We start from the raw sequence: 15,805 nt of genomic DNA, 5'->3' as shown, positions 1-15,805 counted from the left end.
GAAAATATTATGCACTCATGAAATACTTACATTTTAAGCCAGTATACCCAATGTCTTTTTCTACTGTTTTTCATATTCAGGATCATAGGAATAAAAATTATAATAATCATAAGACATTTACTGAATACTTAATATAAGACAGGTACTGTGGTAAATACTACACAGGAATTATTTTTATTTAACCATTATAACAGTCCTATTTTACAGATAATGAAATTGAGACAAAGGTTAAAGTTAGTGTTATGGGGCATTGTATTTAATGTGTATGTTGATTTTCATTAAACCACATATCTGTACTTTCTCCATTTATGTTTATATATTTTTCTTTGTTTTGCTCTGACACTGTTTTGGACTATGGCAGTAGAACATACAAGTTAAGATTTTTGCTGATGTGGTGGTATTGTTGTTTTGTAATGGGCATGTACTGATTATTGGCTATATCCATTATCCCTTGTTGTAAATTTGAGTTCAAAAGACACATATATGTATGCATTTTCTTTATAAAGCAAAAATGATTGACAGGCTGATAAAGGAAATCAAGACTAGGGCATATAAAATTATTGGCTGGAGAGAAATTCTTTAAATGGCTATTACAGTTTTTTTCTCCTTGATATGTATTGTTAAATGAAGGTTGTTTGGGGGTTCTAGTTGTGATGCCATAGCTAGTATCAGACTTATACTCTAGTCATAAACCATTATAAAAACTGGACAAAATATAAAATCAGGTATTGTCAAAAGAATGAATCAATGCTTGGGATGCCAATAAGAATAGGTTGTAAAGAAATAGAATATCAAAGAAGAAAGAAACACAGAAAAAGGACCAACCCCCACCCCACCCCACCCCCACCAGTGTCTTTATAAAATTCCCTTTCAGTCCTTGGCCAGTTTCTAAGCTTCATATGAATAGGGCACACTATGGGGCTTTAGAAGACATCAGTTGCTGAGATAGTGATATCTGAACAAATATTCTAGAAGTTGCACAGCAGAGACATTGCAGATTGGACTCACAGAGAGACCTGATGAACATTGTGGCCTTTCGGTTTAAATATCAGTAAATCCGTTTTCAGGGATTAAGGACAAGGTCCTAAGAGTAAGGGCAAAATCAGTGTAACTATTAAAACAAGCCTGACAAAACCAGTATGGTCCACTAATAATTTAACTGCCTGCCTAAACAAAACTCAAAACGCTATTGAGGAAGATAAGATAATCTAGAGCCTCTATAGCTTCTTATCTACAATGTATGGCATATAAAACAAAATTTCTTAACATGATAATAAGCAGAAAAAACTGAACTATAATCAAAAGTTAAAACAGTCAATAGAAGCAGATCATTAGATAATCCAGATATTTATGCTAGCAAACAGTGATTTCAAAATAACTATGATTAATATGTTAAAGAGGAAAGAATGGACAAAATACCAAAAAAAATATTTGTACAGATATTAAGAAGCAAATGTGTATTCTAGAATAGCAAAATATAACATCTGTAATGAAGAACTCATTAGGTGAAGTTTTAAAAATGCGTTAAATAAGCTTAGCAACAGACTCAACAAAGCAGAAGTCAAGATTAGTAAACTCAAAGATCTACAAAAAAAAATCTAAACTTAAACACAGAGAAAAAATAATAAAAATTTTAATTTTAAAAATGACAAGGAGCATAAAAGAGAAATGGAACGTAGTTGAAAGGTGTAACATATGTGTCTTTGGAGTGTCAGAAGGAGAGGAGAGAATGAAAATGTTACAGAAGCACTACTTGAAGAAAGAATGCTTGAGCATTTTCTATATCTGAAGAATTACATCAATCCACAGATTTTGGAAGTTCGACAAGCATTGGGATCCCACTGAGTCTTTGGCTGAATACTAACTGTTCATGTTTAGGGTGAAAAATCCATGAGGTCAGGCAAAAAACAACTTCCAGGGCACAGAAGCTGAGCACAATTGCCAGAATTCACAGGAGGAAGGGAGATGTTCGAGTTCCAACTTGTAAGATGGGACAGACCCCACTGAACTCCTGAAGCATTCAGTAGAGCTGCCAGAAGAGTGGCTAGTAGAGGGTTCTAAAGTATCATTTATACTGGGCCTGAAGTAACTAGAGAAAAGATGATTCTAATCCCTACATCAAAGTGCATGCCAACAAACCTCAAAATTTCAAACTGAAACAAAAGAAATGGAATTGTTTGCCACAACAGAAGTCAACACTCTTTAAAGAAATTCAGCAAGATAGAGACTGCAATAGGTTAAAGATGCATATTATAAAGTCTAGAGTAACACTACATGTATAAAACAAGGAGCTGTAGTTAATAAGCCAGAAGTGGAGTTAGATTCATAAAAATATTCAGTTAATTCAAAAGAAAGCAGAAAAATAGGAAAATGGGAGAGCAGATTGGATGAAAACAAAACTAAGATCAAGGTAATAGACTTAAATCCAGCCAAAACAGTAAATTGTTTCTATAATTTATATTGTATAAGCACTCTGAATAAATGGCAGAGATTTATTATTCTGGGTGAATGAAATTATTCAACTATATTCTGCCTATAAGAAACTCACTTTAAATTATAACGACGCAGATAGGTTAAAAGTAACAGGAAGGAATAAAGATATACCAAGTAAACAATAGTCATAATAAAGTTGAGTTTCTGTATTAATATCAGGTAAAGTAAATCTCAGAAGAAGGAATATTCTAGGGATAAAGATTGACATTTCATAGCAATAAAATGGCCACTTCATCAAGAATATATTACAATCTTAACTGTGTCTGCACTCAGCAATGGATCTTGAAAATGCGTGAACAAAAAACAGCTGAGGACTGCAAAGACAGACAAATTCACAATTACAGTTAGCTATTTTAACACTCCTTCAGTAACTGATAAAACAAGTAGAATGCCAGTAAGGATATTGAAGACTTGAAGAGCAATATCAAACCATTTGACTTAATTGGCATTTATAGGACAGTCCACAACCAACAGCAGCCTTGTTTTTTCCAGTGTAAACGGAACATTCACTAAGCTAGAGCATATTCTGGACCATAAAACAAGTCTCAATAAATTTAAAAGGAGTAAAATCATATTGACTATTTTGCCATCCACAACAGAAATAAATTGAAGATTAGTAATAGACACATTTATATAGATATAGTGCATCATCTTTTTTTAATATGATGCTGGATTTGATTTGCTATTATTATGTTAAATTTTTGTGTGCGTTTATGTGAGATACTAGTCTATAGTTTTCTGTTCTTGTTTTGTCTTTGCCTTTTATTTTGTTATCTGGGTAATGTTGATTTCATAAAATAAGTTTAGAAATGTTTTCTCCCCCATCTCTTTTGTGAAGGATTTTGTTTAGAATTGGTTTAATTTCTTCCATAAATATTCAATAAAATTTACTAGGGAATAATCAGGGACTGGAGTTTCTTTGTGGGAAGGTTTTAAAATACAAATTGAATTTCTTTATTAGAAATAAGCTCATTCAATGGGTATGTTTGTATGTGTGTCTGTGTGTGTCTGTGTGTACATGTGATCAACTCAATAGATGCAGAGGAAGCATTTAATTGTCATGAAAAAAACTATCAGCAGACTAATCTAGCCTTATCTAATCTGATAAAGGGTATCTATGAAAAACCTACCGCTGATATTTTACTTAATGGCAAAAGACTGAAATTTTTACCCCAAAGGCAAGTATGTTTGCTCTTACCATTTCAGTTCAGCATCCTATTGGAGCTGGTTAGTGCAATATGGCAAGTAAAAGGAATAAAAAGCATGATACTTGAAAGGGGGAAGAATTAAACTTTATTCTTCTTTTTAAAGATAACACTGTTCTTTTTTTATTCTTACAAAATATTTATTGAAAAAATAAGTAAACCACAAGAAAAAGACTTACAAATTGGACTACATAAAAAATTAAAATTTCTGCATTACAAAATACACAGTACACAAAGTGAAAAATCAAGCTACAAAGTCATAGAAGCCTTGCAGTACATAAAGCCAACCAACCAACAAAACAAAACAAAACAAAAAAAACAAACCAAGAAAAACCCACTTTTGTCTATGTAGAAAATCCTGACATCTACAAAAAAAAGATATTAGTACTAATAGTTTAGCAAGATCAAAGAATACAAAGTCACTATGCAAAAAGCAATTCTATTTATATGTACTAATAATGAAATAATTAGAAGCTGACATTTAAAAAATCAGTATAATTTAAATAGCATCAAAAAACAGGAAGTACTTTGTAATAAGCAAAATATGTGCAAAACTTGTACGTTCAAAACTACAAAACATTGTTAGCAAAATTAAAGATCTAACTAAATGGAAAAGTATACTATATTTATGGACTCAATATTGCTAAAATGTCAGTTCTCCCAAAAGTAATCTATGGCAGCTCTTCACCAGGCTTCTGGGTGGGAATTAAGCCTTAATGCCCTAAGGCATCCATTATATATAATAAATTAACATTTCTTATATTCATGTAAAATCATACTATCTATACCAATCTTGAGGGAATGAATGTAGATGTTAACAAGCTGATTTTAAGATCTATATGAAAATTCAAAGGGCTTAAAATAATTAAGACTATCATGAAAAAGAAGAATAATGTTGGAGAACTTTATGCTGCCTGATTTCTATATCTACTCTAAAGCTTTGGCTATTAAGACAGTGAAGTGTTGGCATAAAATTAGACAAAAAGATCAGTGCACTAGAATGGGGAGTCTCAAAATAGACCCACACCTATGTGGTCACTTGATTTTCAACAAAGGTGTCTAGGCAATGCAGTGGGAGAAGGATGAGTCTTCTCAATAGATGTGTTCAAGCAATCCAGTATTTGAATTGAAAAGAAAATTAATCTTGACATCTATCCTACACTATGAATTAAGATGGATTATAGAGCTAAATGTGAAAACTAGCACAGTAAATTGTCTTAAAAATGTGTGAGTATCTTCAAGACAAGTCGCAAAGGTCATGAGCCATGAAAAGAAAAGTTGATCCATTGTACTTTATCAAAATTGTACATTTCTGATCATCAAAAAACACCATTAAGGAAGCAAAAAGGCAAGCCACAGAACATGTGAGAGTATTTGCAATACATCTATGTGACAGAGCAGTCATCCAGAAAAGACAAATATCTTGTACAAATCTCTAAGGAAATGTTAGACAGACTGCACTTTGACCCACTCCCAACATGGACAATAAACTTGAACAGGTACTTTACAAAAGAGGATATCCATTTGACCAATAGGCACATGAAAATATGCTTTTAACAGAATTACGCATAAGGGAATATAAATTGAAACTGCAGTAAGATGCCACTATACTCTGGTAAAATAGCAGGAATTAAAAAGACTTATAGGGGCTTCCCTGGTGGCACAGTGGTTAACAATCTGCCTGTCACTGCAGGGGACATGGGTTTGATCTCTGGTCCAGGAAGATCCCACATGTTGTGGAGCAACTAAGCCTGTGTGCCACAACTACTGAGCCTGCACTCTAGAGCCCATGAGCCACAACTACTGAGCCTGTGTGCCACAACTACTGAAGCCCGCGTGCTCTAGGGCCTGTGTGCCACAACTACTGAGCCTGTGCTCTTGAGCCCATGTGCCACAACTACTGAAGCCCACGTGCTCTAGGGCCCGCATGCTGCAACTACTGAGCCCGCGTGCTGCAACTACTGAAGCCTGTGCTCTACAACAAGAGAAGCCTAGAGCCCATGCTCCACAGCAACAGAAGCCACCACAATGAGAAGCCTGCACAACGCAACGAAGAGGAGCCTTCACTCACCGCAACTAGAGAAAGCCTGCACGCAGCAACGAAGACCCAACGCAGCCAAAAATAAATTAAAAAAAAAAAGACTTATAATACCAAGTATAGGAGAAGATATGGAACAACTCTCATACATTGCTGGTGGGAATATGAAATAGTATTATCACTCTGAAATTTTGGCAGTTTCTAATAAAATTAAGCATACAACTACTCTGTGATCCAGCAGTTTCAATCCTAGGTATTTTTCCAAGGAAAATAAATAGTTCCACTTAAAGACTATTCATAATAGCACCCAATAGAAATAACCCAAATAGATATCAATAGGAAAAATGAATAAACAAATTGTGATTTATTCATACTTCTCAGCAATAGAAAGGAAGAAACTATGGATACATGCAGCAACGTGGATGAATCTCAAAAACATACTGAGCAAAAGAAGCTAAGCATAAAAGAGGACACCACTGTAGGGTTCTTTTTATATGAAGTTCAAGAAAGAGGCAAAACAAATCTATGGGGCTATAAGTCAGAAAAGTTACCTCATGGTGTGGGTGGATCTACTGATTTGAAAGGGGCATGAGGAACTTTCAGGTTTATGGAAATATTTCCTATCTTGATCTGGATGGCAGTTTTATAGGTTTTTACATATGTAAAGGTCATCAAGCTATATATTCTTAAGAGATCCATATGTACTGTTTGTAATTATACCTCAATAAAAGCATGCATAGCAAAAAGTGTTTTTAAAAAGATTTCTGTGTTTCTTGAAAAATGACTGAATAAGAAAGCGAAACAAGTGGATAAGTCTGAGAACCAGGTTTATGCCATCTGTTACATCCCTCCTCTGACACCTCCTTCCATCTACATCCTGAGTATATACTTCCAGTTTTCTTTTGACTATGCTTTTTCCTTCGAGCTTCTTAATTTTTTCATGACAAATTAAGGATTGTTTACCTCTATTTACTTTTTTTTTTCGGGTACGCGGGCCTCTCACTGTTGTGGCCTCTCCCGTTGCTGAGCACAGGCTCCGGACGCGCAGGCTCAGCGGCCGTGGCTCACAGGCCCAGCCGCTCCGCTGCATGTGGGATCTTCCTGGATCGGGGCACGAACCCGCATCCCCTGCATCGGCAGGCAGACTCTCAACCACTGCGCCACCAGGGAAGCCCTATTTACTTTTTGTTATGTTTTTCTTATTTTTGATTTATTAGAGGTTCACCATCTCATTGTAGGCTCTACTAAAGTCATCAAATAATACCAAATATCTTGCCCAAGATATATTAACTATCACCCTTGGGCTTCATTTTCTTTAGCTGTTAGGGAACATTTGTTTGTCTGAAATAGGGATTTGTGAATCTTTTAATGAGTGGATATTTGTATAGATTCTGTAATTTAAATTTAAGAATGTTCTTTAAGTAGGATTGTAATCCTTCCTAAGACATGGGTACAGTTGTGGGAAAATCAACTTGGAGAGGATATGTGATTTTTAAGGTTGTTTAGGTATAAAGATAAAGTAAGACTTTGTCATAGGGTTTCTGCAGCACATGGGAACCAAAGTTCCAAGCATGGGTCCCAGATAACAGGAACATATGGGAAGATCCAGAGCTCTATCCTCTGAATATGGCTTATTTAATGTCCATCCTAAGTAAATAGGAGGCTTAGTACTATGGGAATGAAGTGGCCTCACCCATAGCCATGGGATATTGAGGAAAAAGGAACAAGACAGCTTCCTTGTTCAATGAAGGAAGGGGCAGGCCAAAGAAACTGTCTACAGTAGTGGTCAGGGTAGCAGGTTAAGGAATTAGAGGTATAGGTACACAGAAAGAACTAGCAATTTATAGGGTGGCTTTACTTTACTTTGAGTAGTTCTTACTTGCCTTGCTAGATCAGTTTCTGTGTCTGAACTTTTCTCTATTTCATGGTGACATAACTCATTAAATAACTAAAGAAAGATAAAATTTGACACACCAAAATGTAAGCAAGGGAGTGTTACTCAGAAAGCAGAGGAGAAATTTGGTGTGAAGAGACAGATGTCTTTCCTGGCTCTCTTTAAACATTCCTTACTGTGAAACTTGTTAAGATTATCCAGAGAAAGAGAAATTTGGCTTTGACCAGTTAAGTCATTTAGTTAAGATTCTTGATGATCTGGAACTCAGATCTGACCCCAGTAGGTTGACTGTGGTTGGAGTCCATTCTAAATATCTGCTGTGAATCCAGCATTCTTTTGATGCTTCCTTAGATGGAGAAGGGAGAAAAAAAAAAATGTTTTCTTCTCGTCCTCTTCATTCCCTTACCCAAAGTCGCAAAGCAACAGGACAATGTAGCAACTACCCCAAGGCCTTTTACTGGGAGGGAGGATCAAATGATTGTTAAGAGCCTTTGGAATTTGACAAGGCTGGATTCACATCCTAGGTCCACAACTTACAAGGTATATTCAGATGGCTTAACCTCTCTGTCCTTAGCTATAAGTAGAGGGTTAAATACCTCATGGGGTTCTTGTGAGAATTATGCGAGAAAATACTTTCAAAACATTTGGCACATAGTCAATGCTCAATAAATGGAAGCAGCTGCTCTGGTGATGGTGGTAGAGTTTGTGGTGACACTGAGGATGATAATGCTTTCTCGAAGCTCTTCACCTCTGCTCACTTGTATTTAGTACTATGACATAACACTTGGTATTGTGTAATTGAAGTACGTAGTAATTGAAAGTAATGAATACTGAGCTTTCTGTATTTTGAAGAAGGAATTTATAAGATTCCTATTTGTCTTAATTGTGTTTAATTGTGCTTTTGTGTAAGAAACAATGGATGGTATCTCCCTCTGTGTAGAAGAGAACGAGATACCTCCAAGGCGTAAAGTTGGGCGGCAGTGTGTACCTACTTTGCAGTCTAGAGCTATGCTTCATTTAGATATAACAAAATAAAAATGCAATAGTTTCTTTCCTTGCAAATCATGTACTTTTCAAGGAAACGTAAATGCATGAAATGGCAGTGCAGTAAATCATCTAGTGCAAAGTTTTATGGTACAAGTTAAGACAGTAAATAGAGAATAGGAGGTAGATGGAATAATTCAAATTAGAGGATATGAATCTGGGTGTATTTTTTTTTTTTTTTTTTTTTTTTTTTGTGGTACGCGGGCCTCTCACTGTTGCGGCCTCTCCCATTGCAGAGCACAGGCTCTGGACGCGCAGGCTCAGCGGCCATGGCTCACGGGCCCAGCCGCTCCACGGCATGTGGGATCTTCCCGGACCGGGGCACGAACCCGTGTCCCCTGCATCGGCAGGCGGACTCTCAACCACTGTGCCACCAGGGAAGCCCCCTGGGTGTATTTTTGAAGTAAATGAGTTGATTACCAAAGAGGTACGTGGTGAAAATCAAAAAAGTATTTTCATAGATCTTGACTCATGCCCAATGATGGTTCTCACTGTGGTCCTAAGCCTGACTTTGAATTAATAACATGAATTTAGTCACCAATGTACTCTTCTTCCCTTCCCAGAATTTTTTTTAAAAAGGTATTTTAACAGGCTTGAGAAGTAGTATGAATTATTTAAGTGCTTTGGTAGTTGACTTTCAGTTCATTCAGTTGATATTTATTGGCTGTCTTGGAATACAGAAATATTGTAGCTGCATTAAGAGGCAGTATGATATTGCCTGTAGAGCTAGTTGTAAGATATTGTGACTCAAATCTCCCTGCATGCCAGCTTCCTCATATGTTCAAAATAGGATGATAATACTTAGGTCATTTTTCATCTTGTCTGGCATTCTGTTTCTATTTCTTGTGTAGTCTCTGTACACTGAGACTATCATAGCTTCATAAGATATAATCTAGTTGTGATTATCACTGATTTGAAACTGTTCCTGGAGGTATATGCAAAGGCAGTTTTGGTCATTTAGGTTTGGGTCAGTTTAGGCTTTGTTCCAAATTCTTACCCTGTCCTAGAGATTGGCAGTTTGTTCCTAGAAAGAATCTGCTCCATGAAGAGGGTGAAACCACCAATTTTTATTGCTTAGTATGTTGATTGTTATTGCCTGGGTCTCTGTTTATCCTTTTTTAGAAAATCTATGGATACCATGGTAGTAATGGAAACCAGAAGTGAAAAAGAGAATGGATAGCAGACTGTGAATTAGCAAAGCTCCAAAATGCTTTCTAGAATTAGAAAAATATTTAACAATGAAAATATACATTTCTGCAATTATCACTGTGTTTGGAAATAAAGAATTAGCTTGAGGGGAAGTAGGGTGGAAAATGATTGGAGGACAGTTAAGTAACTCAGTATGTTAGGGTAGTATAACATATGATCATGTATAAGTGCCTTTGGCTCTATTGATTGATATAGATTGATATAGATTCGTTTCATGTTAAAGTTAATAAGCTGCTTAATATTTTGAGATGAATAATGAGTCTGAAGTGTCAACTAACTTACACTAAATTACACTTCTAATGAGTGGTAGAGATAAAAATTCAAACTTGGGACTTTCTGACTGTGAGCTATCTTATTTTCATTTTATTAGGCCAGTTTCCTTTCTCCTTGGCAATCTGTTTTGACCACTGGAAACAAGCCTTTCAAATGCTGTCTTCTCAGCCTCCAGCTTAATTGGGCTTTTAGCTCTTTGATTTTTACAACATCTCCATGTTCAGTTTGTTAGGACCTTTAAGTGTTGGCCTTGGCCTAGATAGTTATGCTGGACCACAGTTAAAAAGCATGCCCCAGCAGATACTCAGTATTTGAAGAGTTGGCTCCTGAACTACAACTGTCTTACCTGTTTCGACCTAGTTTTTATGTCTTGGATAACCTGTTAACCCTGTTATTATCTGGATCTGTTTTTGCCCAGCTGTTCCAGTATAAGACAGTATAAAATTTAGTGTTGCTTTTTAGGTGATGATTTACTGGAAAGATATGGATTTAGGATTGGTTAGAAGTAACAAATAGCTGTATGACTTTGTCTAAATTTCTTAACCTTACGGAGAACCTTCGTTTATTCATCTACAGGAAAGGAATAATACCAACTGCTTGGGTTGATTGTGAGAATTAAGTGAAATAACATAAGATGTCAGCTGCCTAAGTATAGCATATCTTGGGCATATAGTAGTGTCCAAGAGACAGTAGTTTCTTTCCCCTTTTCTTTGCTTTCTGATCTGCAGTGTTGTCTCTGGACATCTGCTCTAGTCTATCCTCATTTCTTCACTGCACTCCCACTCTCACTGTTGAAAAGCCATAGGGCTTCTCACAACTTTGATCTGCCCCCTCTGATTCTTCTCATGGGGCGTAGCCTGACAATTATGTTGAACTCTACGGCTCCTTGGTGATACCTGTTCCAGGTCTCCAGTGGGTTTAGTTGAAAGCATGCCATTTAATCTGGATTTCTTTTACGTAACTTTTCTCTTTAGGATTCTTTATGCTTCCATTGCCTCGTTTCGACTTGGTCCCTACGGCATTCCCTACTTAAGTATTTCCATTTGTTGTGTTAAATCACCCACAGAGTGTGGGTCTTCAGAACCTACAAACAGAACCATAGAAGAGAAACATTTTTAGAATGTGTAATATAATAGGTCATTGTTTATTACTGTTATTTTTATTCTATAAAATAATATTTTAGTCAAATAAAAATTTAGAAGATATTCAATCTCACAAAATAATCAAAGACAAAAGTCATAAAGTATCTCTTGTTTAATTAGTAGAATAATTTGTAATATTACTCAGTCTGGTGATTATGCACTTAAGTGATACTCTAGGAAATATCTAGGGACATTGTAAATCAGAATATACCACAGGCAAAGCAGTTTATAGTTAGATATTTGGAAATCTGGCTCCCACCTGTGTTCCTCTTCACGTACACACAAGTGCATTATGAATCACAATACATTGATACCCCTCATTCTAGTAAATTTGAGAAATAATCTTCAAGGAGTTATCCAAAGTATATAAAAAGTCATGCAAATTTTAAAATTCATTCTGGTATTATTTGTTATATGTCTTTCCATTTAAAGCCTGCTAACTTTTGTGGAAGGTCCTCCCCAGTGAAACATATGAAAAATATATATATTAAAAAAAAAAAACTACAGTCAGAATCTGGCATTTTCATGAAGACTGACATTACTCTATGACCTACTCTGTTTATAATAGCAAAAGAAAAAAAAAGAAAAGAAACAACCTAAATCTCCAACAACAGAAGAATGGACAGATAAATTCTGGTATACTCCTAAAATGGAATACTGTGGAATAATTAAAGGAATAAACTACAACCACATGTATTTCATTTATAAACATTCACATTCATAACATTGAACCAAAAAAGCAAGTTGTAGAAGGACATCCTTTGTAATACAGAAAGTTTCAAATACATAAAATAATAAAAATATTGTTTCTTATTATATACTTGTCATATAGTATTTTTATAATACAAATGGTATACTCAACACAAGAAACGGTCACCTCTGGGGAGAAGGAATAAAATGATTTAAGGAGGTCATATAAGGGCTTTAACTATATTTGTAATGTTTAATATGTACATAAGTGTTCATCATATAATTCTATATATCTTTCTGAATGACTGAAATATTTCATGATTTCAAAAAAGAAGGATCCACTGACTAATATGAGGACTCAGACTTTTTCAAACTTATCCTGTTTTGCAGACTAGATGATAATAAAAATAAAATGGATATATATCTGGGGAAGAAATGGATATATCTTTCATGACGTATAACCCAGACCTGGAACTAAGATATTATTCACTAGTGTAAAGTGAATCTTTTAAAGAGGATGGTAAAATACTAATTTTAATATCAGTATCTAAAAAATTAGCTTAGAGTGTGTGTTCATAAACCTCAGTGTTTATTTTTTAAGAAAACAAAATTTGTCCTTTTAATTATTTTTTTCAGAAAACCATTTTGTTTTAAACCATTCTTTTCATTTTATATGTGTTAAATCATAAAGTAGTAAACACTTTGGTTTCAAGATAAGTTAGGAATTGTTTACATTCGCTTTTTAAGAATTATGGTATTTTTAGAAGGGACTCTTTGAAATTTATTCTCTGTGGAAACATTCCTTCTCAGTTTAATTAAGATTTTGAATATTGTTAATCTATTGTTGATTTAGGAAGAAAGCACTTCGTAAATAAATAGCTGGGCTTTATGAATTTTAGCTGAGTGTTATACTGACATGACTGATGGTAATGGAACTAAATATTTAAGATGTTTGCCATGAAGTGCTATTAATTTCAAAGTTATTTGAATGCAAGGGTTATCATGATGGAGAAAACCTTCAAAGAAATTGCTAATTGAAAAATAAATGATTTTAATTTTGGTTGGAATTTGATTTTAATCCATCAGCCTTATGATTTACATTCTTGTATTTCAGGGAAAGGTGGCCCAGACAGCATGTATGTCAGCTTGCAAGCATTTAGCCACGTCCTTGATGCAACTTTTGCTGGAAGCTGAAGTAAGGCAGCTCACCTTGGGAGCATTACAGCAGTTCAACTTGGATGTCAGAGAATGTGAACGTAAGACAGTAAACCATCTCTTCGCTTATTTGTTTTACCTGCATATTCACCTCTGTGGAAAAAAAAGTTTTAGGTCTGTGGGGTTTTGGTCCTAATGGAGTCAAAGAGTACTAGAAATAAGAGTCTGTCACCAAGCTAATTTGAACACCCAAGAGTGCCTAGGCTTATATGTAGAACAAAGAAGATCCCTGGCATGGAAGTTTGCAGTCTAGAGGGGGATACAAGGCAGACATGCATTTAATACACACCAAAGAAAACCTGATTAGTTCAAAGACTTCAAAGAATGCAGTTCTCAACCATTTCCTTTTTATGTTGTATTTGAAAACTATTTTTTCATCTTATCTGCAAACTCTTCTTGGTCTAAAGAACAAATGGAGTATGCATTTATCAGTCAGAAATGCTTTCTATGACAGGTAGAAACAGAAAACCTTAGACAGAGTGGTTAAACTAAATAGGTTTTATTTTTCTTAGAGGCAGTGAGTTGCTGTATTAATTTAGTTGCTCAGTGATGTTATCAAGGACCCAGGCTCTTTTGTTCCCTCTCTTCTGTCATACTTAGAATTTTCCTCCTCATACATATTATAGTCAGAAGGGACTCACATTCAATGCAGGAGGGAGGTGCCAGCATCACCTATTTTTTTATTAAAAAAATTAAAATCTTTTCAGTAAACCCCTAACAAACTTCCCTGTGTGTCTCATTGGTCAAAATATAGTTGTGTGGTTGCCTCCAGCTCTCAGGGAGACTGGGAGGTTGAGTATCTGGCAAAGAGAAAGAGGAGCATCATTATTGACATAGTTGATTTATCATGAATTGTCTACTTGGAATGAAACACAGAATCAGGCTCTGCTTAGCAAGAAAGAAGGAACAAATGAAGAGTGTTGTGGTGCTCGTTGTGCCATCAGTGAGAAATGAAAATGAACAAAAATGATATGACTCCTGGAAACTTTTTTCTGATTCTAGGAAAATTAACATAGTGGAAAATTGCATGAGTCTGCAAATACTTCTGCCCCACCTTTTAATTTTTTTTACTGTTTATTGGTTTCCCTTGGTTGACTTTTTTTTTTTTTTTTTTTTTGGCCACACCACACAGCTTGCAGAATCTTAGTTCTCTGACCAGGGATTGAACCTGGGCCCCCTGCAGTGGAAGCACAGAGTCCTAACCACTGGACTGCCAGGGAATTCTCCCCCTTGGTTGACTTTTGATGGCTGGAAATTAAGGCTTAATTGGCTATACTATTTTTAATTAATTAAGACTTCCAGTTCCAGCCATCACAGAGTAACAAGTATCAAGGTCACCCTTCTGCCATAAACAGCTATAAAACTGGATAAACTGTATGAAACAACTCTTTTCATGCATTAGACAGCAGAGAGCACAAGGCTATGATCCTTCAGAGGGGAAATGTACAAGGTAAGCTTGACATTTACTCTTGTTTCCTGTCTGGGGGCACTATCCAAACACAGCACAGGAAAGTAGAGCCCGAATAAAAAGCAGTGTTTTGCACAAAAACCCCCCACGCCCAGGAATTGGCTTATAAGGCTGTTGAGGCAGCTTAGGTTTGTGGAGAAAGATACCTGAGAGCAAGGAGTTGTTTAAAGAAGTTGCTCCAGAAATCTGCTTTGGAGAGCCCTTGAGTCTTTGATCAAAAACCAAGTTGCCATGTGTGGTGTGAAACTCTGGGAGGCTTAGCGGAGAATAGCCACTGAGGATCTATGAGCTGAATAGGAATGCCAGTGGTCACAGAGTGCTAGGAAACACTGGAATTCTGACCAACTAGAGTGGAGAGACCGCCTTAACATATTGTGCATTCAGTAATACCCCAGAAGGTTAGGCATTAAGAATGCTATTCAAGCTCTAGAGTAAGAGCTAATCTTGAGCCACCCTAATAAAGTCTAATAAGAAGACTTGACAAGATAAAGGTAATCTGCCAGTAAAATAACTGCCTGCCAAAACACTCAACAATCTTTGAAGGAAGAGGAACATGAAAAAGTTTTCAGATTCTCAACCGTATAGCATCTACAATTTCACATCAAAAAGCTAAAATTCAACATACAAAGAAGTAGGAAAATATGACCCATAACAGAAGAAAAAAATAAACAATAGAAATAAACCCACTGATTATACAAATGTTAAAAATAGTGGACAGGGCCTTTTAAAAACTGAATATAAATATATTCAATAACTTAAAGGAAAAAATGGTTATAATGCATGACTGGAGGAAATTTTTTCCAGGTTTGATTTAAAAAAAGTATTAACTCACTGATTCAAAAAGCTCAACAGATCTTTAGCAAGATAAACATATAGCCACACCCAGGCACATTATGGTCAGATTGCTAAAAATAACAGCAATAAAAGAGAAAATCTTAATAGCAGAAGAAAAGACACATTATATAAGATAGAGCAATGATAAGAATTACTGCTAATTTCTTATCAGAAACAGTGCAAACCAGAAGGCAGTAGAGGAACATCTTTAAAATCCTGAAAGAAAGAAAAAAAAAAGCCTGTTAACCTTAACCTGAAAACTCTATCTTGTGAAAAATGTCCTTCAAACATAAAGGTAAA

At 35.6% G+C, this 15,805-nt stretch overlaps 1 protein-coding gene across 6 annotated transcripts in view; it reads left to right on the top strand.

The window, feature by feature from the left end:
- The window catches only part of EXOC6B (exocyst complex component 6B), a 729,400-nt gene that overhangs the window by 522,332 nt on the left and 191,263 nt on the right, over positions 1-15,805 (top strand). For all 6 annotated transcript variants that reach the window (XR_004352738.1, XM_032652455.1, XM_032652454.1 and 3 more), the window contains one exon: positions 13,103-13,244. Coding sequence is in view for 5 of the 6 variants with exons in the window: in XM_032652455.1 (XP_032508346.1) it covers positions 13,103-13,244 (142 nt within the window). In the remaining variant the exon portion in view is untranslated. The remainder of the gene's footprint in view (positions 1-13,102; positions 13,245-15,805) is intronic.

This window comes from Phocoena sinus, chromosome 13 (assembly GCF_008692025.1).
Source record: "Phocoena sinus isolate mPhoSin1 chromosome 13, mPhoSin1.pri, whole genome shotgun sequence".
In the NCBI taxonomy this organism is placed as follows: Eukaryota; Metazoa; Chordata; class Mammalia; order Artiodactyla; family Phocoenidae; genus Phocoena; species Phocoena sinus.
The sequence above is the reverse complement of the archived record's forward strand: the minus strand, read 5'-3'. Positions and strand labels throughout refer to the sequence as shown.